At 38.8% G+C, this 27020-nt stretch overlaps 1 protein-coding gene across 1 annotated transcript in view; it reads right to left on the bottom strand.

Moving 5' to 3' along the window:
- The window catches only part of LOC103040661 (astrotactin-2), a 1082674-nt gene that overhangs the window by 533513 nt on the left and 522141 nt on the right, over positions 1-27020 (bottom strand). The window contains exon 4 of the mRNA XM_049465818.1: positions 19488-19637. Coding sequence (XP_049321775.1) covers positions 19488-19637 — 150 coding nt within the window. The remainder of the gene's footprint in view (positions 1-19487; positions 19638-27020) is intronic.

Genomic DNA, 27020 nt, shown 5'->3' with positions numbered 1-27020 from the left:
TAACCCTTGTGTGGTGTTCATATTTTTGTTACTCGTTTACTTTGTTACTAGTATTTAATTCAGCAAAATTAAGCAATTTTACATTAAAATGCTTTACACATGCTCGCTTCACCTAAATTGCAAGCAATATAAACAGCTTACATGGTTAATATTTGCCCTTTACCTTTCTTATGTTACATTTCTTTTAAAAAGTGCTACTCTTTTTTTATTAGTTTTTTAATAAATTGTAAAAGAAAATGAATTAAACTCAAGATATGAGTAGAAACTTTGTTTAGTTTCAAATTTACAAATGAAGCAATGTTTATTAGCCCTTGGCCAAACATACTGTATGTAATATAAATGTGTAGGGGGGGGGGGGGGGTGTACAGTGTGTGTTTATGGAAAATGTGTTTTGATATATGTTTTTCACAAAAACTGAGCCAATGCCAATGAGTTTGAGTTAGAAAAAAATTTTTTTAGTATCATTTGATGAAAAATGAAAACGGGTCCAACACCAAACACCACACAAGGGTTAAATAGACATAAAAAAAATAAATAAATAAAAAAAAAATAAATAAAGAAATTTGTGTTGTTTGCTGAAACTACTTTTGGACAAAAGTGACCCCAGTGAAAAAAAAATAGATTAAAGTATACTTAGCATTATTATTCTACAGTGCTTCAGAATACATCTACGCTGATGATGGGCTTAGTGGTCTTGAAGTGAGGTGTGTTCAGGTAAATATCTGGTGGATTGCTATCTCTATCTCTATCTATGCTTCTCATAATCTGGATTCGAACATTACTCAAATATTCACTATTCACTGTATACCTGTAACTCTACCTCTTCACTACTTTACTTTAACTGATGCTCTCAAACACTTTATTAAGAGACAAGAAATTCAAGTTCAATGAACTCTTGACGAGTTCAGCACAGCTGTTAACTGAAAGCCTGAATTCCCGGGGATGGTAAAGCTGGTACAAACTGAAGGTGAGGTTTGGGGAAAGAAATGAAAATATAGCGAGAAGATTTTGTGTTCCGGTGTAGTAAATGTGGGAGGTGGGAGTCGCATAGCTGCGAGCAGTGAACGCTGCACAGACCATGCGTGTAAACAGCATGGAGCAGCAGCAGTGCCAGTGTTTGTTTATAGCGGTGGTAATTAGCGTTATCTGGCTAATATATATCAAACTAAATTGAGCTTTATTAGCAGTTTTAGCTCAAATTAGAGGACTAAAATTAAAGGCTGGGTTGGATCGAGACCGGATCTCGTTCTCACCACAAGTGAACCAGTTCAAAATGTGTTTGGGACTTTGTTTGGGAGCGCTGTTCATTTGAGAGTTTTCACACCTGCTCAATTGAACCGCATTAAGGGAAAAAATGAACCAGAGTCTGTTTTAACCGGAACAAAGAGTGCTGGTGTAAAAATGCCCTAAGATAGGAAAGAACATCATAAGGGTGTAAAATAGGGCCCTACAGTGACAGATTTTTGGAGTGCATGACTAACAGTTGTCCTGTCGACAGATTCTTCCATCTTAGCTGTAGATCTCTGCAGTTCATCCAGAGTGATTATGGGCCGCTTGGCTGCATCTCTGATTAGTCTTCTCTTTGTTTGAGCTGAAAGTTTTTTCAGTTTTTTTATTTCTGAAAAAAGTGTAAATTTCGTTCCACTTCACGATTGTGTCACACTTGTTGGTGATTCTTCACAAAAAAAAAAAAAAAAAAAAAAAAAAAAAAAAATCATATCTTTATGTTTAAAGCCTGAAATGTGGCAAAAGGTTGAAAAGTTCAAGGGGGGCGAATGCTTTTGCATTCTGTATATGTGTAAAATACAAACTATCAATAAGCTTTCGATTTATGTCCAGCTCATCAACCCAACTGTCCAAATACTTATGAATCTGACTTTATAACATCAGAGTACCCTGGTGAGGTCTGCGTAGATTCAAACAGTAAAAGTACTGTACTGGAAACAGAGTAGAAGATGCTGTATTACAGTAACATCAAATAAAGACCCACAATAAAACTAAACCAGCGGATTTAGTACAGGAATTACTCTGTAACTGAATTTAAACCGAGATACATGAACCCACAGCGCTGAGGAGGCCTCGCTTTCTAGCCACTGGCTAACTGGGTTGAAGGAGCTTGTTTAATAGGGTACTTCTTCCCAGCATTTTGTGTGCTGGATGTGTTTTCAGCTTATTATTGAAGCTCCGGCTCCAGGAGACAAAGCCGAAGCCAGAGGCCTGTGGCACAGACTAATTATACACTTGCTCGGGCAGGTGGAGCTATTACACATCGCCATTAATGTGAACAGGAAAACACACTGGTTAAATACACAAAACACACACACACACATTTAGGTAGGGGCTTTTGTTTTTGTCTTAACCCTTTGAACTCTAGGCTGTTTTTGTGTGTTTTTTCCCCATTTTTGTTTTTGTCAGTTCCTCTCTCAGGTCTTATAACACAGTAATTATATCAGACAGACGCATGCCCTGATCTCTTTTACTCCAGAAGACATACGGCTGCTCAAAAATATAATCATTTAAAATGTAAAAGGAAGCAGAATTGTTATATTTTCCTGGAACTGATCATGTTTTACTCAAAATTTTACCAAGCGGCCTGTTTTTTTTTTTTTCTTCTACTTATTTTTGAATGTATGTATAGACTTTAAATATATTCACACCTAAGATATCTTTTAAAAAATGGTTAGACTAGAGTGTTTATGAGTATAAAGAAAGCATAAGAATATTGATGATTTGAGTTCATTACATGGCTTATTAATTATTACTTTGATAAAATACATGGAGAAACAAAATCAGGCGGATTTATTTTTCTTGATAATCAATAATCACACCTCTAGGATACATGTAGATACTAAAAACCTGACACTCAGAGCAGCCTATGCCTTTCAGTATTTTGAGGATCAGGACACACAAAGAAAACTACAATATATACAAAAATGTAAACTTTTTTATGTCTAAATAAATAAAAGTATTAGTGCAAAATAACTACTTAAAGTAAAAATGTGCAAGTAAAATAATAAAAACTATATAAGTAGTGCGCACACCATACCTAGCTTTAGTTTGAGTAAAGCAGGTAGTTTCACACTTTTTCTGTGGACACTTTTGAGTCTTTATTTACTGATATTATTTGGTTTTAGAAATATCATATAAATATGTTTGAAGCACTAAAGGTAAATAATATTGGTTGGGGAAGGAGATTTTTCACTTTTTTAGGTGTTTTTCTCAATGGGTTTCTTATAGATTTAGCTTTACCGCACTGGGATGTGATCACTATTATTAGAAAGAGTAAACTCCGCCCTTTCTAACCTTATATGGATTATGTTTATGTGTGAAGGGATTCCTGAGTAATTAAGCTGAGAACACAAGGTGAGATTTTGGATGGAAAATCTGTCTGTAGAGTTTTAAGAGTTAATATAGCGCTTTGGTCAATTACACATTGTGCAGCTGAATTTGCGGGCGTGTTGGTGTGTCTTTGGTATCGTGAGCGCACAAAATATAATCATGGGTGTGGTTAATTTTGGGCGTAACCTGAACTAAACCAATCAGTGCTTCAGTTGGCATTCCCTTTAAGAGTCAGGTGAGCTCTGACTTTGGCGCGTTCGTATCTTAACAGCGTGGCGCTTTTGTGCGTCTCAGCAGAGACAGATACTGATCTGCTCGTTCACACTGTGAAGATACACCAGCAGCTCATTTAAGAGAACAGTAATGTTATTACAGTTATTTTATTCTGTTTATTGTTGAGTTAAAAGCAGGATTTGCGCTCTGCAGTGCGTCTATGTGTGTGTGTGTGTGTGTGTGTTTAATGAGTGGCTTTTCTCTTTTCAGGCAACGTGTGAAAGAACAGAACTGTGACCTTTAGCCTAAGCTGGAAAAGCTCTCGTTGTAAAGTGTGAAAACCCAAATTCATGATTTTCACGCCAGTGCCTGAGCTAGAGGTGTAATAATATTAATAATACTGTTAAATAAATTAACACTAGCTGAGAATACTGATTAGTCAGACCACAATACATTTTGTAGTTTTACTGTGTGATGGTCTGTTATCTTAAGTCCGGTAGAGAAGTGGGCTTTATATATATTGTGTATATATATATATATATATATATATATATATATATATATATATATATATATATATATATATATATATATTGTTATATAAACTACAGGCAACATTTCTCACAAATTCCAAATAAAAATATTATTTAGAGTCATTTAGATCATTTATTTACAGAAAATGAGAAATGACTGAAATAACAAAAAATATGCAGAGCTTTCAGGCCTCAAATAATGCAAAGAAAACAACAAGTTCATATTCATAAAGAGTTTTAAGAGTTCAGAAATCAATATTTGGTGAAATAATCCTGGTGGTTTTTAATCATAGTTTGTTTCATCCATCTTGGCATCATGTTCTCCTCCACCAGTCTTACACACTGCTTTTGGATAACTTTATGCTGCTTTACTCCTGGTGCAAAAATTCATGCAGTGCTTTTGGTTTGATGGCTTGTGATCATCCATCTTCCTCTTGATTATATTCCAGAGGTTCTCAATTTGGTAAAATCAAAGAAACTCATCATTTTTAAGTCGTCTCTTATTTTTTTCCAGAGCTGAATATACTGAATATAGACCAGGTTATTTCATCAATGGATTTGTTGTTTCTTCTCTGATGGCACGGACATATTGCAAGAGGACAATGCCACGACATGTGCCAAAGTCAGAGCTCACCCGACTCTTAAAGGGAATGACAACTGGCACACTGATTGGTTTAATTCACGTTACGTCCAAAATTAACCACATCCATGATTAATTAAGAGAATTATTTCATGCCTTTTGTGTGTTTCGAGCCGTGCAAGATTTTTAATTTGATCATTTTTGTGCCCTCACGATACCAAAGACACACAGACGCAAAATAGAGCCCTATGACACTGTATAACACAGTTAAGAGAGTTGCTGCTGCTCCTTTTTTAGCTGTGTAACTGTTTTAACTACAAATATTCAGGCCACTGGAGGTGATTCAGGTCTGTAGCTACATAATGCTAACAAGCTAATTCTGTTAATTAGCCTCACATTAGCCTGTAATCTCCAGTGCTAAGAGAAAAGTAACTTTAAGAAAATGGACTTTAGATGCAGTAAGGCACACACACACATATATATATATATATATATATATATATATATATATATATATATATATATACTCACACTCACACAGGGCTATATATCAGTGCAGCTGGGTTTGTCACAGGCTACCTGAGGCTGGCTGAGCTGTAATCAGAGCGTTTTGTCTGGAAAGAAGATTGAAGGCTGCAGGAGTTTCTACACCAAGAAGCCAGGAGAGTTCCCTCTAAAACTGTGGGTTTATAACACACACATACACACACTCTTACACTAGCACACACATTCTAGGGCTACACCATATACACTATATTCTTGGTAACCCCTACACACACACACACATCAGGACTATAAGGCACACTGTATTATAAAGTGCAACGAACGTCTATTTTCTCATCTGTTTTCATACATAAGGCACGCCGGATTATAAGGTGCATTTTAAGCGTCACTAGTAAGGAACAAGGGTTGAAAACTGTTTATTTGGGTGAGTAAAGCGATTCCATTTATTTAGAGTACGCTTAGATTTCCAATATTTTTTAACAGCGTGAATTCCAGCCAAAACTGGCACATGTCACCCCACTGCTCATTGAGCTCCATTGGCTACCAGTTGATACCAGTTAATAAACTCCTGAAGACTGAGCTCTTCAAAGAGCACTTACTCTCCTAACACCTCTAACTAACTACCTTCTACTACCAGATCAGGAGAATCTCTCACTATCTTTAATAAACTCCTGAAGACAGAGCTCTTCAAAGAGCACTTACTCTCCTAACACCTCTAACACACTAACTACTTCTAACCCCATTTCCTTCTTCCCCTCCTTCACTCCTCTATCCTATTATTTCCCTTTGACCTCATTTAATCCCTATCCAAAGATGTTTTACCTTTCACTTATTTTACTTCTGTACTTGACTATTGTAAGTCGCTTTGGACAAAAGCGTCTGCCAAATGTAATGTAATGTAATGTAATGTAATAGCAGCACTAGCCGCGGTTAACAGCAGTGCTAGCCGTAGTTAGCAACAGCCAGAACCATGGTTAAGAGTAGTGCCAGCCATGGTTAGCAGTAGTCCTAGCTGCTTTAAGCACCAGCGACGGTTAACAGCTGCCCTAGCCACGATATAATTGGTTTAGCAGCTTTAGCCCCGTTTAGCAGCAGCGCTACCTGTGGTTAGCAGCGGTTAGAACTTGTTAATGCCGCTCAACAGCATTACACTGATACACCCTGAGTGTTCCAGTAAGCCAGGATGCTATAAGCCAGCAGTTCGTCCCACGTAGCTTGTCCCAACACGGTAAAAATGCAGGCTACAGTCCGTTAATACTCGCTTCTGAATTGTCAAATAACTAATAATGCAGTTAGCGGCTAATGCTAATGCTGCTCCAGCCTTAGTGCTGGAGAAACTTCACTGAAAAACTCACCCTTATAACACCGAACATCAAGAAAATAGCTTAACTGCTCCTTAATACAACCTGACTGACCCCAGCCAACATGCTAACTAGTTAGCCACAATGCTGCCTAAATTAAAATAAAAAATAGTACTTAATCGCCTGTCTAGGCTTAAATACTTCTCAAGAACTCTTTGTAGGTCCATTATTGGCCAGGATTGCATTACAGAACTTTGTTGGACCTTAGAGTTTAGCATGTTTGCTTCCAAGCGCTAGGGTCTTGGGTTCAAGTCCCTATCTGAGTTCAAGGTTTCCATGCTTTTCCTGTGTCTGGCTTCCTCCCACAGTCCAAAAACATGGAGATTAGGTACATTGCATACTATAAATATGCCAGAAAAACTGGATACAATTGCATCAGCTTCTCAGTGACCGATGCAGTGCTCCAGGTGGACGGTGGTTTCTGGTTAAGAGTATGCTGTGTGCGATTGGCTGCTGCTTCTCACTGGTTATAAGTGTAATTTTTTTTGTGAAAAAAAAAACATGATTGCAAAGCATCCTTGTGTTTCTAAAAAGGTTATGTTTCTAAACGCTATATGAATGCAACTTTAATAATTTGTTCAATTAGGACCAGACTCTCATTGGTGGGTCATTTTCTAAGTACCACCCCCCCCCTTAGACCAGTCAGTGTTGTCTGACAGAACTGCAGCAAGTGAGCTATTGTAAATACACATCTTCACTGTGATACATAAGCGTATAAAAGATCACGTCCACACTTCCACAGGTGACGCTGGCCTTTAGTGAGCAGTTTGTTGACTAAGCCGTTGTTTACATCACAACTGTCAATCACAGCACGCTCCCGCGCTCCCACACAGTCCTGATCAGAGAGAGAGCTCAACTACCTCACAAACGAGGGTCATCTCCAGTCTGCTGCTGCTGCTGCGAAAGTCCTGCTGTAAATAAATGCTGTGCTTCTACAAGACTGGTGAACATGAACGCCAACATAGTGCCATATTTCACTTACAGGGCAGTGGGTAATTTTTATTTTCTCTGGGCTCAGAGTTTCTGTATATATGTATTTCTACAGTAATCAAAGTATTTTATCTGTTCTCTATATACTTTATTATGTGTATGTCCTGTGGACAGTATCCTGTGGGCATCATCCTGTGGAGTGAGTACTGTGGGGAGTGTCCTGTGGGAGAGTCCTATAGGCAGCATCCTTTGGGGAGTTTTCAGTAGGCAGCATCCTGTGGGCAGAGTCCTGGGGGTAGTGTCCTGTTTTAAGTTCCCAGTGGGGTGAGTCCTGTGGGCAGCATCCTTTGGGGAGTTTTCAGTAGGCAGCATCTTGTGGGCAGAGTCCTGGGGGTAGTGTCCTGTTTTTAGTTCCCAGTGGGGTGAGTCCTGTGGGCAGCAACCCCTACGCAGCATCCTGTAGGCAGTGGGCAACAATATACAGGCTGTGTTCTGTGGGCAAGATCCTATAGGTAGTGTCCTGTGGGCAGCATTCTGTGGGGAGTGTCCTTTGGGCAGAGTCCTGTAGGTAGTGTTCTGTGGGCAGCATACTATAGGCAGTATTCAATAGGTAATGGGCAGCATCCTAGTGGGCAGCATCCTATAGGCAGTGTCTACTGTGCAGCAACCCACAGGCAGTGATCAGTGTCCAGTGGACAGGCAGTGTCCTGTGGGCAGCATCCTATAGGCAGTTTCTACTGGGCAGCATCCTATAGGCAGTGTCCTGTTGGCAGCATCCTATAGGCAGTATCTAGTGGGCAGAGTCCTATAGGCAGCATCCTATAGGCAGTGTCCTGTGGGTAGCATCCTATTGGCAGTGTCCTGTTGGCAGCATCCTATAGGCAGTATCTAGTGGGCAGAGTCCTATAGGCAGTGTCCTGTGGGCAGCATCCTATAGGCAGTGTCCTGTGGGTAGCATCCTATAGGCAGTGTCCTGTGGGCAGCATTACATAGGCAGTTTATAATGGGCAGCATCCTATAGGCAGTGTCCTGTGAGCAGCATCATGTGGTCAGCATCCTATGAGCAGTGCCTTATGGGCAGCATCCTACAGGCAGCATCATGTGGGCAGCATCCTATAGGCAGTGTCCTGTGGGCAGCATCCTATAGGCAGTGTCTATTGGGCAGCACCCCTTAGGCAGTGTCTATTGGGCAGCATCCTGTGGGCAGCATCCTATGAGCAGTGCCCTATGGGCAGCATCCTGTAGTCAGCATCCTGTAGGCAGCATCCTGTGGGCAGCATCCTATAGGCAGTGTCCTATGGGCAGCATCCTGTAGGCAGTGTCCTGTAGGCAGCATCCTATAGGCAGTGTTCAGTAGGCAGCATCCTGCGGGCAGCATCCTATAGGCAGTGTTCCGTTGGCAGCATCCTATGGGCAGTATCCTGTGGGCAGCACCCTATAGGCAGTCTCTTGCATGCAGTGTCTTGTAGGCAGTGTCCTGTAGCCACTGATAAAGGACTAGAAGATAACCGACACTGTAAACTGTTCAGAAACAGATCAGAGAACCTCTGTTTCTGACTTTACTTTATCTACAATGCAGAGCAGCTATAGGTAGTAGTGTCAGTGTTGCATTCTTTAGCTCTCTTGGCACAGGAAGTGGCAAAAGTCATGGGACACAATAGTAGTATAGACTCACACACATACTGTACATTATCCAGACAGCTTTTCCTACTTTTATCAACTTCAAACACGTCCAATTAATGCTGAGGTGAGAGGATAATGGTAGCGCAAGGCTATCTGCTCAGAGAGAGGCTGGGAGATAAAATTTAATGGATCAAAAAACAGCTGGAGACTCATCTCAAACCCTATTAAAGCTCACGAACACGCGCCCGAGAGGCAGGAAAAACACAGCGAACAAAGGTGCGAGATGATTGCAAAACTTAGCATGGTTAGGGGCAATTAGAAAAAAGGGGACAAGCATCAAAGTGGAGCGATGTGTCAGAAAGCCGGAGACAGATCCCAGCTAAAATGCTAATTCATCCTCTCATGTGTGTCAAGTGTGTGTTTGAAGTGGCTGAGATGGAATTTGATTTGAATGTATCCACTAAAGGCCGTGTTTCATAAACGCCAAACAGATTCACAGAGCTAAACGCTAACAAAAAATGTACGATTTTGGCTTTAGTTTATGTTTTTGCCTGCACTTATGTCTTTCCTCTCTTAGGCCTTAGGAAATTGAGACAGGACTATATTTACCCGAGGAGGTAGAGTTATATAATTCTACTAGAGGACATCAGGAAATTAAATATACTATATTACCAATTCCCACATTATACGCAATGTCAGCGTACACGATTGAGATGGGAGCAGCTACTCAATTTATGCACTTGCAAAATCCTCCAAAAGAATGTGGCGTAACCTAGTGTTATCCTGGAAAATCGCACAGCAATTGCTTCCCTCTGCTGACAACTTTTATGGAGATGTGGATTTCATTTTCCAGGGCTTGGCACACTGCCCACACTGATAAAAGTACCAATTGGTCTTATATAATAATCAAATTTTCTGAGACACTGATTTTTGGGTTTTCACTGGCTGTAAGCTGTAATAATTACCAACAATAAAGGAAATAAACACTTAAAATAGATCACTCTGTGTTTAATACATTTATATAATATATTGAGTGTTGCATATTTTAAACTGAATTACTGAAATAAAGCAACTTTTCATTGATGTTCTATTTTTTAGAGATGCACCTGTATATACAGTAGAATACTATAAAACAAACACATTAACCTTGGTTGAGACAGATGGACTGAACAATGGTTTCTTATTAAATTCATAAACAATAGAAGAAGAAAAAGGACTGGTGTTGTTTAGAAATCTGACCCCCTTTCCCTTGCACCAGATTTCCTCACCAGTGTTTATCTGTGAGAGGTGAGAAATGGATGTGTAATGCAATTCTCTTTCTCCAGTAGACCGTGGAACTGCATTCCAGTGGCTAATAACGTAGTGCGGCATGGTGAAAAGGAGGGAGTTTTATATACTAAAGAAAATAACCTTCTATAAAAGATGCTTTTATCTCTCTGATTATCTCATTCATTTAGAGGTAAATATGACATTACTTGGTAATATTTACACTTATATATTAACTGCACTCTGAAATGAAGCAGAGCTATAGATACAATCTATTGAATTAAGATGAACTTATCATTAATAAGAAATGAAATATACAAATACGCCTGCATTGCTGCGTTTGGTGATGCGAGGTTTGGATGGAGCTTCACGACCATGGAAACTCTCCATTCATTCTAACAACTATTAATGCATTTCTTAAATGGTATTTGATTGTGACATCATTATGTAACAGCCATTAACAAATGTATGGAATGATCACCAACTGTGACATCATTTCATAACAGCTATCAACAGATTTTTTTAAATGATCATCAACTGTGACATCATTTCATAACAGCTATTGACACATTCCTGGAACGATCATCACCTGTGACGTCATTCTGTAACAGCTATCAACCGATTCTTTGAATGATCATCCACTGTGACATCATTCTGTAACAGCTATCAACAGATTTTTTAAATTATCATCAACTGTGACAGAATTTCGTAACAGCTATTAACACATTGCTGAAATGTAAATTAAATGTGACATCATTCTGTAACAGCTATCAACACATTGCTGAAATGTAAATTAAATGTGACATCATTCTTTAACAGCTATTGACACATTCCTGGAATGATCATGAACTGTGACATCATTCCCGTAACAGGTATTAATAGATTTTCTTCTTTCAACTGCGACATAATTCCATAACAGCTATTGACACATTCATGGAATGATCATCCGCTGTGACATCACACCTTGATCACATTATGTAACAGCTATCAACCAATTTGTAGAATGAACATCAACTGTGACATCATTCCATAACAACTAGTGACACATTCCTGGAAGGATCATCAACTGTGACATCACTCCTTGACAGCTATCAACACATTGCAGAAATGTTTAGGAACTGTGACATCATTCCGTAACAGCTATTGACACATTCCTGGAATGATCATTAACTGTGACATCACACCTTGATTACATTATGTAACAGCTATCAACCAATTTATAGAATGATCATCAACTGTGACATCATCCATAGCAGCTATTGACACATTCTTGGAATGATCATCAACTGTTGCACATTGCAGAAATGTTTAGGAACTGTACCATTCCGTAAGAACTATTGACACATTCATGGAATGATCAACTGTGACATCACACCTTGATTGCATTATGTTACAGCTATTAAATTGCAACTTCTAGAATGACTATCAACTGTGACATCATTCCTATTACAGGAATTAATACATTTCTTGAATGATCATCAACTGTGACATAATTCCATAACAGCTACTGACACATTCCTGGAATGATCATCCACTGTGACATCACACCTTGACAGCTAGCAACACATTGCGGAAATGTTTAGGAACTGTAACATCTTTCCGTAACAGCTATTGACACATTCATGGAATTATCATCAACTGTAACATCATTCCTGTAACAGGTATTAATAGATTTCTTGAATGATCATCAACTGTGACATAATTCCATAACAGCTATTGACACATTCCTGGAATGATCATCAACTGTGACATCACACCTTGACAGCTAGCAACACATTGCGGAAATGTTTAGGAACTGTAACATCTTTCCGTAACAGCTATTGACACATTCATGGAATTATCATCAACTGTAACATCATTCCTGTAACAGGTATTAATAGATTTCTTGAATGATCATCAACTGTGACATAATTCCATAACAGCTATTGACACATTCCTGGAATGATCATCAACTGTGACATCACACCTTGACAGCTAGCAACACATTGCGGAAATGTTTAGGAACTGTGACATCATTCCGTAACAGCTATTGACACATTTGTGGAATGATCATCAACTGTGACATCATTCCTGTAACAGGTATTACTAGATTTCTTGAATGATCATTAACTATGACATCATTCCCGTAACAGCTATTGACACATTCCTGGAATGATCATCAACTGTGACATCACGCCTTGACAGCTAGCAACACATTGCTGAAATGTTTATGAACTGTGACATCATTCCGTAACAGCTATCAACACATTGCTGAAATATAAATTAAATGTGACATCATTCTGTAACAGCTATCAACACATTGCTGAAATGTAAATTAAATGTGACATCATTCTGTAACAGCTATCAACACATTGCTGAAATGTAAATTAAATGTGACATCATTCTGTAACAGCTATCAACACATTGCTGAAATGTAAATTAAATGTGACATCATTCCCGTAACAGGTATTAATAGATTTTCTTCTTTCAACGGTGACATAATTCCATAACAGCTATTGACACATTCATGGAATGATCATCCACTGTGACATCACACCTTGATTACATTATGTAACAGCTATCAACCAATTTGTAGAATGAACATCAACTGTGACATCATTCCTTAACAGCTATTGACACGTTCCTGAAATTATCAACTGTGACATCACTCCCTCCTTGACAGCTATCAACACATTGCCGAAATGTTTATGAACTGTGACATCATTTTGTAACAACTATCAACAAACGTTTGGAAGGATCATCAACTGTGACATCATTCCATAACAGCTATTGACACATCACTTCCTGATAGCTAGCAACTCATTGCTGAAATGTTTATAAACTGTGACATCATTCTTTAACAGCTATCAACAGATTTCTAGAATGATCATCAACTGTGACATCATTCTGTGTCAAGTAGCAACACATTTTTTATATGAGTATCCTCTGTGACATACTGTAATTCTGTAACAGCTGTAACACATTACTCAAATTAGCAGCAACCATGGCATCATTTTGTAACAGCTATGATGTCACTCATCATCAGCTGTGAGCCATTTCCTCAGCTGTAATCACACACAGTGGTGAACAGCAGTAGTGTCAGTGAGTAATTAATGAGCTGAAGGTGGCCGGCTCTGCCGGACCTTTTCAGTCCAATCACAGCCGGTGATCAACGTTCCCTTCTGTCCACTCCACCAGCATCTGCTCACTACTGCAGAGCGGGTCACGCCCCCCCCCCAGCTCATCACCTTCACACTCACTCACCACTACACTTACACTATCACAGCTACAGAATTACATCATTCTCTTACACTTACCAAACGATCATCAACAATGACATCATACCATATCAGCTTCTAACACATTTCTTAAATGATTTCCAACCATAGCATCATTCTGTAACATCTACCAGATGAATATATACTATGACATCATTTTATAACAGCTACCAAAACATTTCTCGTACAATTACCAGCCATGACATCATTCTGTAACAGCTACCAAATGAATATATACTATGACATCATTTTGTAACACCAAATGGATATCAACCATGACATCATTCTGTAAAAGCTACCAACACACATTTCAAACCATTAAAAACTATGACATCATTCTGTAACAGCTACCAACACATTTCTCGTCCAATTACCAGCCATGACATCATTTTGTTACACCAACCAAATTAATATATACTATGATATCATTTTATAACAGCTACAAACACATTTTTCATGCAATACCCAGACATGACATCATTCTGTAACAGCTACTAAATAATTACCAACCATTACATCATTCCATAACAGCTACAAAATGAACATGAACTATGACATCATTCTGTAACAGCTACCAAATTAAAAGTAACTATAAAATCATTCTGTAACAGCTACCAAATGAATATCAGCTATGACATCCAAATGGACCAAATGGTACCAAATGGATACCAACCATGACTTTGTTCTGTAAAAGCTACCAAATCAACATTAACCATGACATCATTCTGTAACAGCTGCCAAATTAAAATTAACTACAAAATCATTCTGTAACAGCTACCAAATGAATATTAACTATGACATCATTCTATAACACCACATGGATATCAACCATGACATCATTCTGTAGAAGCTTCCAAAACATATTTCAAACTGTTGATAGCCATGACATCATTCTGTAACAGCTACTAAAACATATTTCAAACCATTAATAACTATGACATCATTGTGCAATAGCTACCAAATGAATATCAACTATGATATCATTCTATAATACCAAAAGGATATCAAACATGACATCATTCTGTAAAAGCTACCAAATGAACATTAACTATGACATAATTCTGTAACAGCTGCCAAATTAAAATTAACTACAAAATCATTCTGTAACAGCTACCAAATGAATATTAACTATGACATCATTCTATAACACCACATGGATATCAACCATGTCATCATTCTGTAGAAGCTTCCAAAACATATTTCAAACTGTTGATAGCCATGACATCATCCTGTAACAGCTACTAAAACATATTTCAAATCATTAATAACTATGACATCACTCTGCAACAGCTACCAAATGAATATCAGCTATGACATCATTCTATAATACCAAATGGATACCAACCTTGACATTGTTCTGTAAAAGCTACCAAATTAACATTAACTATGACACAATTCTGTAACAGCTGCCAAATTAAAATTAACTACAAAATCATTCTGTAACAGCTACCAAATGAATATTAACTATGACATCATTCTATAACACCACATGGATATCAACCATGACATCATTCTGTAGAAGCTTCCAAAACATATTTCAAACCATTAATAACTATGACATCATTGTGCAATAGCTACCAAATGAATATCAACTATGACATCATTCTATAATACCAAAAGGATATCAAACATGACATCATTCTGTAAAAGCTACCAAATGAACATTAACTATGACATCATTCTGTAACAGCTGCCAAATGAATTTTAACTATGACATCATTCTATAACACTAAATGGATATCAACCATGACATCATTCTGTAAAAGCTACCAAAACACATTTCAAACCATTAATAACTATGACATCATTCTGTAACAGCCACCAGCACAGTTCTACATTGGTCAATCTGGTCAAATCCCTCTTTTTTAGATGGATGATTTTCTAATTGCATCATTCTGCAATATCAGCATTTGATTGGCTGGTGTTGTGGTGCTGATGATCAGGTGACGCAGTCTGAAGGCCGGCCTGTGATTACAGCTGAACTGTTGAGGTCAGCAGTTCACTCTTAATGGACCCTGGATTTTAATACAGTAAGCAGAGGGGCTGAGTGTAAATCCATGTAAATACGGAACGCTACGTGAGCTGAGAGCGAGAGAGTGACGGAGGCTGATTCTCGGAGGAGGAATGGAGCGTTCAGCGAGGGGGAATTAAAAATCCTCGGACCCGGCCGGTCACCCGCTCGTATCATCTGTAATTTCACCCAGCATTCGTTTAGTTTTATTATTATATATTTATATTTTCCTCTCTGTCGACCTAATCTCCCGGCGAGGACCGGACGCTTCCGCCGTGTTTAATTGAGTTCAGCTCCGTAACGCGCCTCGCTCGTCCCGTTAGCCTGTTTGTTATCCTCTACGAACACACAAACACACACATATACGCATTTCTGCTGAACTTACACTTTTTTCCCCCCGAAGACGGTAATTAAAGATCCTGAACAGAATTCATTTCATACTTGCTGGACATAATCGACCAAGAGAATGAGAGAGAAAGAGAGAGAGTAAAAAAGAGAGAGAGAGAGAGAGAGAGAGAGAGAGAGGAAAGAGAGAGAGAGTTTAGGCTCCAGCTGAGGTAGGCTATATTTCTCACTTCCGTAGGCTGTTCCAAAACGAAGGACCCTTCATATACAGCTTATACAGGGTGCAGCTGATGTATCCTTCCAAACTCTCTGAAGAAATAAAAGCTACAATCAACTACGACTTTTACAACTTTAAAGCAGTTATCAGAAAGAGACAGAAAGAGAGAGAGAGTTATCAACACAGAAAAAGAAAGAATAAGCAAAAGCAAAAGAAAGAAAGAAAGAGATACACTGAGAGAGACAGAAAAATAAAGAAATTAGATGAAAAATTAGATATAAATTAAAGCAAAAGAGAAAGAAAGAACTGAGATGTGAGAAGTGAGAGACAATGAGAGAGACATTATCAACATAAAAAAGTGAGATCAAAAGAAAGAAAGAAAGAAAGAAAGAACTGAGAAAAAGTAAAAAGAAATAAGGGGTTTAGCGAGAGAGCGATACAGTGAGAGCAACAGAGAGAGGCAGTTATCAACACAGGAAAAGAAAGAATGAAAAGTGAAAGCAAAAAAAGACAAAGAAAATTTTTAATAAATGAGGGAGAGAGTAAGAGGGAGAGAGTTATCAACAAAGTAAAAAAAAAGAGAGAAAGTAAAAAAAGTAAATAAAGTAAAAAAGAAAAGAGAGATACAGTGAGAGAGAAATCAACACTGAAAAGAATAAAAGAGAAAAAAAGATCAGAAAAAAAAGAAAAAAGAGAGATACAGTGAGAGAGAGTGACAGAGAGTTATCAGGAAAGGAAAAGAATGAAAAGTGAAAGCGAAAGAAAAAAGAAAAAAGAGACATACAGTAAGAGAGTGAGGGAGAGAGACAGATAGAGAGAGATACAGTGAGAGAAACATACAGAGAGAAAGAGAGAGAGAGAGAGATACAGTGATAGAGACATACAGAGAGAAAGAGAGAGAGAGAGAGAGATACAGTGCGAGAGACATACAGAGGCAAAGAGAGAGAGAGAGAGATCAACACAGGAAAAGAATGAAAAGTGAAAGCAACAGCAAAAGAAAACGAAAAAAAAAGAACTGACAAAAAAGTAAAAAGAAATGAGAGAGATGTACAGTGAAAAAAGGGAAGGAGACAGACAGATAGAGAGTGAGAGAGAGAGAGAGAGAGAGAGAGAGAGAGAGGGAGAGACCTCGGCTGTGTATTGCTCTGTTTCTTGGAATGGTAAAATTGGGGTTAATACGGATTCTGTTCACACTGTGTGGTGAAGAATCTGGAGGATCTAGATGTTCTGAAGATTCTAATATGGTTCAGACAGCACAGCTCGTTCTCCAGCTGGATGCTAACAGAAGTGTAGCTCTAAACTGTGTCTGAACAGAGAGAAAGGTGTATAGACTAGACACAGTCTATGAAGTCTTCTGAACACAGCTTTAGTTCTGATTCTAGCGTCAGTATGGACCTGGCTGGACCATAATGCCCTGCAGTGAGAGGTTCTGGGTGGATGGAAAGCTGGGTCACGTCAGTTCTGATCAGAGAGATGTTAGAAATATCCTGGCTGGGTATTTTTGGAGAATGGACCCACCGTCCCCCTGTGCCTGATGATACACTTGTACCAGTGCCACCAGCACACCAACACACCATGCCAGCTGGGCACCAGTGCTGGGCTGGCAATGGTCCACCACCCCAGTAACATCTGGTCAGCTGTGGTTCAATGGTGGTCAATTTTTGTTGATGGACCGTTGAGAGATCAGTAATTGTATGATTGGATACTGAATGGAAATATATGGTAGGTGTTTCTGATAAAATGGCCACTTGAGTGGAAATAAAGCAGAAAGTATGTGTGCCAATAAATTAGCAATTTAGAAGAGATTGGGTGTGAGCAAATTGGCTCTCTGCTCCCTCACTAATGTTGCGCTATATAGGGAAAGACTAATTCTAATAAATTGGGACACGCCCTCATCATTAACATGCACTCACTGTAGTTATTTAAACACGAACACTTGATTGCCCTTATGAAACATTATTAATCAGTATATTTACTTTTATTTTGTGCACTTAGCATACTTTAATTATATGAAAATAGTAAAAAATGTATTTAACTGTACTAAAATTGAACTATTTTAAATGTACTTAAGTAACATTTAAACTTTAAAACTACTTAATGTATGTTACCCAATATTTTAAATATGCTTACAGTAAAATTATAATATATTTAATAAATAGAATATTACAACTGTATCACTATTTATTATACACCAGGTATATTAGAAACGTACTAAGAATTGATGTTAAATATATGTGACATATTTACATGATATATAGTACAAATATATATGCTTCTTGTTCCTGTTATTTGTAAGTAGCACACTTCTAGTACATTCTTTGTTGGGTATAATATATATATATATATATATATATATATATATATATATATATATATATATATATATATATATATATTTTAATCAACTGCACTACACTTTTTAGCGCGTTACATATGTACTTTTTTTTTTTTTAAATGTAGTAATTTAATTTACCGTCTAAAAAGTTACATGATACATTGTACTTTAAGTGATTTACTGTAACTGATAAAATGTACAAAAGTATATTTGGATATAAGTATTTTAGAATTATATTTAATTACTTTAAACCAAAATTGTACTTCATGGTAGTCTATATTTTTCATATACACTATATTGTACTTTTTAAAATGTACTGTATAATCAAAGTTTACTTTCCAGCATTTGATGAAAGCATAATATTAATGTACTTTTAATATATTTTAAGTAAGTACATAATCTGTTAGTATATTTACAGCATACTTTTCCTCACATTAATAATGAACTACATGGAGGAACATCTGAAGTGTACACCGGCTCGCAATGTTGCCAGATTGGGTGGTTTTAGGCCAAATGTCGAGTTGTGTCTGAGATTGTCTGGAGGAAACTCTAAACAAAACTACCATGTGTTAAAGGAGCAGTCGGTAGGAAATTAAAGCGACTAATTAAGTAAAGAAATGAAGGTCAGTCAATCAAAGTTGGCTCTCAAGTTAAAGGAGCATTCAGTAGGAAATGAGATCGAGCGTGTGAAATGGCTACAGCAGTCCAAATACAAAACACAACAGAGAGTTTTATGCCCCGCCCGCACATCCCCAGACGTGAAGCTCACCCTGGTTGCCGAGTTGTGGAGGCTGAATCTACACAATCCAGTGCAAGATGAGTTCAGTAACTTCTACCATGGCAGGAAACGACAAGTCAAACTCTGTAAGTTAATCAGCTAATGAATACGTTTGGAGTGTTTTTATTGTTTGCACATTAAAAACCAGCTAATGTGAACTTTATCTGTAGTTAGCTAGCCTAGCTTCATGGTTACCTCGAGTGTGACTGGGTCCTCGCTTCCGGCCGGTGGAGGAGCTGTGTGTGACGTTCTGGAAGTGTGTGATCTCCATGGTGGTGTTGGTCCGGAAACTTTCCTTAAACCTCTGCATCAGAGCCTCCACTGTCTCCTGCTTCGGGTCCATCACTGTGGAACAAACAACAAAATACAAAAATACATGAGAAGCATGTATTGTAAAAGGCAATATATACACACATATATATCTCTAAATACACTGACAAAAAGAAGGAACACATAATGAATCATGTAGTAACTTAAAAGTGTTAAACAAACCAAAATACCCTGTGAAGAAGCTTTTAGGTGCTCTTATCTGGGGTGAGGGAACACTTGCTCTATCTTTCCTCAGGTGGTCCTGATGAGGGCCAGTTCTATCATAACATTTTTGATAGTCTTTTTTGCGGTAACTTTACTTGAGGGCTTTTTTCCGTTACTTAGTTGAGTAGTTCTTGCTTCTCATAATATGGATTAGAGCACTGTATACCTGTAACTCTCCCTCTTCACAACTTTACTGATGCTCAACTGATGCTCTCAAACACTTTATTAAGAGACAAGAAATTCAAGTAATTGACTCTTGATGAGTTCAGCACAGCTGTTAACTGAAAATCTCTACAATCTTCTAGAACATTGGAACATTGCTGTGTGGATTTGATAACTTTTTCTTATGCTGCCCAGCTCCTCCACAGCTGTGTTTCAAAGACTAGGCTGTAATCAAAAGAGGGCTGGTCCTTGTCAGGGCTTACTGTATTGTATTTATTATAAATCATTTTAAATTGTAAAACTAACATTTCAAAATCTTTGCTCCAGAGGTTTAATTTTCCACCATTTCTGCCCAATTTTATTGGTGCTGTTTGATTTTATTTCCCATTTCCCATTGCACATACACAAAGAATTGTGGATAACCGAGGGCCAGGAAGGATACATCAGCCGCGTCCTTAAAATTGCTTAAATTGACTAATACATTTCTTGAAAGCCTGAATTCCAGGTGACTCTGATTTATAAAGCTGACTGATAAAAAACGTGCAAAACCAAGATGTGCAAAACTGTCAGCAAAAAGCAAGAGGTGCTACTTTGAAGAATCTTAAATATAAAACATTTCCTGGTTTGTTTAACTTTAGTATTAATCTACTGTGCAGAACATTTTAAAATAATAGAAAACAAATGAATTTGAGATCTTTAAAGTTTTGAATGGTACTGAAATCTACATTTTAAATAGATTAATAAATAAATTAAACAATTTTAAAGACTGATCTGAACAATAAACCCCATAAATAAAGAACTACAATAAGCTTGGCTTGACTTCCACATGTGCAGCGAGTTTCATTAACACTTTGACACTTAGTCTGAAAGGGCAGTGTATGATGTACAATGTGGGAAAAGATGCTGACGCTATGGAAACCCGGTATGAATGTACAGAGCAGGACAATAGAGGACAGCATGCATTGTGCCGGTGGGAAACGAATTACTCAGCAATGTTCTTCAATGAAACATGGAAACAGTTGCAGGACACGCCAACTGCTCATCTTCATCTCTACTCTCTCTCTGTATATATATATATATATATATATATATATATATATATATACAGTACACTAGTGCATCTCAAAAAAATAAAATAGAATATCATTGACAAGTTACTTTATTTTAGTAATTCAGTTGTGAAAATGTGAAACTCAGATACTGTATTAAATAGATGTATTAAACACAGAGTGATCTATTTTAAGCGTTTATTTCTTTTATTGGTGATGATTATTATGGCTTAGAGCCAATGAAAACCCAACAATCAGTGTCTCAGAAAATTTGAATATTATTTAAGACCAATTGGTACTTTTGCCAGTGTAGGCAGTGTGCCAAGTCCTGCTGGAAAATGAAATCTGAATCTCTATAAAAGTTGTCAGCAGAGGGAAGCATGAACTACACCAGTAAAAAGTATTACTGGCAAAAGATGAACGTACTGCATATACTATCCAACTGTTTGTGAAGACCATGACTAATAAATGCATTCAGCTAATTTAAGATGCACCGATTGCTGACAAAGATGTGCAAATGCACAAACACACATCCTGTCCAATCCCTGCACTGAGAAGTACTGCCAATAGAATAGGACTATCTGGATCAGATTAACAGCCTAATGAGTCCATAAAATATCCATGTAGGGCCATGTAACCCATGTAACACTTGTGTGCAGTGTGCCAAGTCCTGCTGGAAAATGAAATCCGCATCTCAATAAAAGTTGTCATTAGAGGGAAGCATGAAGTACACCAGCACATTATTATTATTATTATTATTATTATTATTATTACTTTTACTTAGGGGCAGCATTTTGATTGGAGCTTTTCCATAGAAAGGAAAATATAGACCACAGCTTAATTTCTGTAATTGGAAGTACATTTAATGTATTAATAATAATAAGAAGAAAAAGAAGAAATAAGTAAAAGGTAAAAGATGAACATACTGCATATATCCAACTGTTTGTGAAGACCATGTCTAATAAATGCATTCAGCTACTTATAGATGCACTGATTGCTGACAAAGATGTGCAAATGCACAAACAGACATCCTGTCCAATCCCTGCACTGAAAATATCAGTGTAGATTATGAAAGGGTGGATTACCTCCCCCTATAACTAGTTATACCCAACATAAGGAGGGTGAAGACTAGCACACGCCTCCTCCGATACATGTGAAGTCAGACTCCGCCTCTTTTTGAACTGCTGCTGATAGCTGTAGCATTGCCGAGTAGCATCACAGCGCTAAAGCTCGGAGGAAAGCGCAGCGACTCGGTTCTGATACATCAGCTCACAGACGCAGCCTTGTGCTGATCAACATCACCCTTTGAAGTGATGAGGGGATAAAAGAGCGCCATTTCCTGTACCCACCCAGAGACAGCAACGACAACTGTACTCTCTCAGGGCTCTGGCAGCTGATGGCAAGCTGCAAGACCAGGATTCGAACCAGCGATCTCCTGATCATAGTAGCAGCGCTTTAGTCCACTGGACCACTTGGCGCCCCTGGATTAACTATTTTTAATAGCATATATTGTAACATTGTGATGTTACACCACATATAGCATGATGTTCTCCAACAGAAAATCTGCTTTTTCACTGAAATCTGAAAGCAGAAGACCCCTCGTTTGATGCCACTGAGTTTAAACATGAAGCAGAAAAAGGCAAGCAGAGCAAATCGCATCCAAGACATCGCTTCCAGCTAGAGACGAGTCTGCTCCTGCCCTCGCCGAGGAGAGCATCCCTCCATCAGGAATCAGCTCTGTAGAAGCTGAACCTCTGCAGAGACATGAACTGCACCATGCTCTCCATCACCCCTCCATCTCGCCTAGTTTCCATCATCTGATTCCTGCTCGTGGGCACCTGGGCACCACCTCTGAACACAATACCCTTCTGAAGCTGTCAGGCTGAGAAGAAAGCAGAACAGAGCATCGATTCAGAGCCTCGCTTTCTCAGAACCTCCAGGCCTCAGAGCCTTGATGCATCAAAAAGCATAAGCTCTGAGTCTTACAAACAGTGGTGTCAGTAATGCATTACTCTAATCTGACCATTTTTTCAACGAATTCAACGAATAATCTAACGCTTTAATATTTCCAGTAATCCAGTAATCAGATTAAATTTTTTTTTGGTAATTTTACTTAGTAAAAACAGTCAGTCTGACTTAGTTCTCACTTCAGAAACAAGGTTTGGTTTTGGAAATGTAAAGAATTTTGCACTTTGAAGCCTGGAATTTAAGAAGTGTGGTCTAAATCAAATAATCCTGCCCACAGGACTCTACCCACAGGACTCTATCCACAGGATGCTGCCCACAGGACTCTACCCACAGGACTATACCCAGAGGATGCTGCCCAACAGACTGTAACCACAGGATGCTGCCCAACAGACTATAACCACAGGATTATACCCACAGGATGCTGCCCACAAGACTCTACAGAGAGGATGCTGCCCACAGGACTCTACCCACAGGATGCTATCCACAGGATGCTGCCCACAGGACTCTACCCACAGGACTCTACCCACAGGATGCTATCCACAGGATGCTGCCCACAACACTTTATCCACAGGTACACACCCATAGGACTTTATACACAAAACTCTACCCATAAGATTCTGCCCACAGGACACTACCCACATGTCTCTACCCATAAGATTCTTCCCACAGATTTTTTTGCCACAGATCTCTATCTACAGGACTCTATCCACAGGACTTTACCCACAACACTTTTTCCACAGGTACACACCCATAGGACTTTATACACAAAACTCTACCCACAGGACTCTACCCATAAGATTCTGCCCACAGGACACTACCCACAGGACTCTACCCATAAGATTCTGCCCACAGATTTTCTTTTGCCACAGATCTCTATCTACATGACTCTATCCTCAGGACTCTACCCACAGGATGTTTCCCAATGAATGCTGCCCACAGGACTCTACCGAGAGGATGCTGCCCATAGGACTCTACCAACAGGACTCTACCCACAGGATGTTTCCCAATGGATGCTGCCCACAGGACTCTACCCACAGGATGTTGCCCACTGGACACTGGCCACAATACTCTTTCCACAGGTCTCCACCCATAAGACTCTATACACAAGAATCTACCCACAGGATGCTGCCCATAGGACTCTACCCACAGGACTCTGCCAACAGTACTCTACCCACAAGACTCTGCCCACAGGATTCTACCCACAAGACTCTGCCCACAGGATTCTACCCACAAGACTCTGCCCACAGGACTCTACCCACAGGATGCTGCCCATAGGACTCTACCCACAGGACTCTGCCCACAGGACTCTACCCACAAGACTCTGCCCACAGGATTCTACCCACAGGATGCTGCCCACAATACTCTACTGAGAGGATGCTGCCCACAGAATGCTGCCCACAGGACTCACCTGGTCTTGTAGGGATGATAATAAAGTATGAAGAGAAACAGATACAGGACTACAGTCTATAATATATTATACAACTACAAACACATAATGTTCTACTTGATTGGTGGATAGCTGTTAAAGGATCAAAAGAGAAAGAAGAAGAAGTGGAAGAAGAAGAAAGCCAGTAATCAGGGAATTGCAGTAAACAATTCCTCTGCTGATGTGGATTTGGAAGCTGCAGGATCTGGCGTTAGGCCTCCGATAGTTTTGGCTGTATGTGATGAATGGACTGTGAGGGAAAGTCAATGGTGTTAGAAAGGGTTGGAATAGAAGACGAGCTTCGCCTGTAATAGATCAGTTCTGTCAGGACCAGACTGTCCAGATTTAGGCGATGGGTTTAAATCCAGGAGAAGATATCGCAGAGCCGGCCAAACATCCTCAGTGAGAATATGCGAGGAGGGTGGAGGAGAACACAAGTACAGCCAGGGGTTATCAGCTTACCATTGATCCCAGATATGTTGTACACAAGGAGAACAGAAGTGGACCACGGACTGAGCCCTGAGGGACTTTCTTCTTTCTTTCGTCAATCTCTCCCTGTTCTTTTAGAGGTATTGTTTCAGGCTTGGGTAAACTTGTTGGTGAAAAAGCCTTTCTCAACCTGTATGCATTTGGTAAATATTAATCAAATTTATCTAACTTTTGTAATCAAGCTTTTATTGAAAGAGTAATATTTACAAAAGTGCACTACAGTAAACAGAAGGTATTCAACTGTCAATTTTAAATTCCATCCATTCACCCACATCCACCCCAGCCTGCCCTCATCCAACTCCACCCCACCCTTATTCACCCCACACTGATCTCATTCAACCCACATTGCCTTTATTTGTCTCAACCGTCCCTCCCCACCTTCGTTTACCCCACCCCGCCCTCATCCACCCCACCCCGCCCTCATCGTTCCCACCTTGCCCTAATCTGTCCTACCCTACCCCACCCTGCCCTCATCCATCCCACCCCAACCTCATTCACCCTACCTTTCCCTAATCCATCCACCCCACTCTAATCTGTCCCTCCCCACCCTCATTTACCCCATGCTGATCTCATTCACCCCACCCCGCCCTCATATGTCCCACCCCGCCCTCATTCGCCCCACCTTGCCCTAATTCATCATACCCAACACTCATTACCTCACCCCAACCTCATCTGTCCCACCCCGCCCTTATCCACCCCACCCCGCTCTTATCCACCCCACCCCGCTCTCATCCACCTCACCGTAATCTGTCCTCTCTGCCCTCATTTACCCCATGCTGCTCTCATTCACCCCACCCCTCCCTAATCAATCATACCCAACACTCATTAACCCACCCCGCCCTCGTTTACCACACCCTAATCTTATTTACCCCACCCCAACCTCATCCACCCCACCCCAACCTCATCCACCCCACCCCGCCCTCATCCACCCCACCCCGCCCTCATCCACCCCACCCCGCCCTCATCCACCCCACCCTAATCTGTCCTCTCCGCCCTCATTTACCCCATGCTAATCTCATTCACCCCACCCTAATCCATCATACCCAACACTCATTAACCCACCTCGCCCTCATCCGTACCACCCCATCCACATCCATTCCATCTTACTCACAGCAATCCCTCCCCACCCAACAAATTTGCCTGACTTTTGATTAACTTACTTAAAAAACAAATACAATACAAAAATACAATTTCAAAATAACAATTTAATATTTGATATATATCAGATCTAATATATTAATTATATATTAAACATTTTTTATGATTTTAGGCAGAGGAGAAACTGGTAGACAAATGTTAATTTATGAATCTAAAATCTTATGGATTTGAAAATGTATGGCTCAGAAATGTTTTTAAATCTGTATGTGTTTTTAAATTAACTCTCCTGTTATCTTCAAATTTACTAACACCTTTGATGTTTGGGGTCAATTTGACCCCATCAGTTTTTAACTACAGAAAATAATAATAATAATAATAATAATAATAATAATAATAATAATAATAATAATAATAATAATAATAATAATTACATTTTTAGCCAAGTTTATGTCACATGCTCTATTTGCTGGTTGACTACTAAATAGTTATTTCAAAACCAGAATTCATGTAATGCAACTATGGAGAAATATGCATATCAGCATAAAATCTCATTGATGTACCTAAATTGAAAATAGAGATCCTATTGGTTTTATATTGTTTTTAAGTAAAACTTTTTGTAGTCTAAAATATTATAGAATTAAAACATTTAATGTTATCAACAACAAACATGTATATGTATTTTAAACTGCAGAAAACTATTATATAATAATTAAATTGTTACCTAAGTTTATGTCACATGCTATATTTGTTCGTTTTACTACTTAGCCTTAAAATAATAGCCCCCCACACCCCCGTCATGTACCGAATACATGTAATGTGACTATGGAGAAATATGCACATCACTATAAAATCTCATTGATTTACATAAAATTGTAAATTGAGATATTATTGGTGTTTTAATGACTTCATGTTATTTCCAAGTGCATATATATATATGTCATAGTGACCTTGGCATAATTCAACACAAATGTGTGTAAAATTCTGCTATGTTTTATTTGCTTT

The sequence above is a fragment of the Astyanax mexicanus genome, chromosome 1 (assembly GCF_023375975.1).
Source record: "Astyanax mexicanus isolate ESR-SI-001 chromosome 1, AstMex3_surface, whole genome shotgun sequence".
Lineage (NCBI taxonomy): Eukaryota > Metazoa > Chordata > Actinopteri > Characiformes > Acestrorhamphidae > Astyanax > Astyanax mexicanus.
This window is presented reverse-complemented; position numbering and strand designations above follow the sequence as displayed.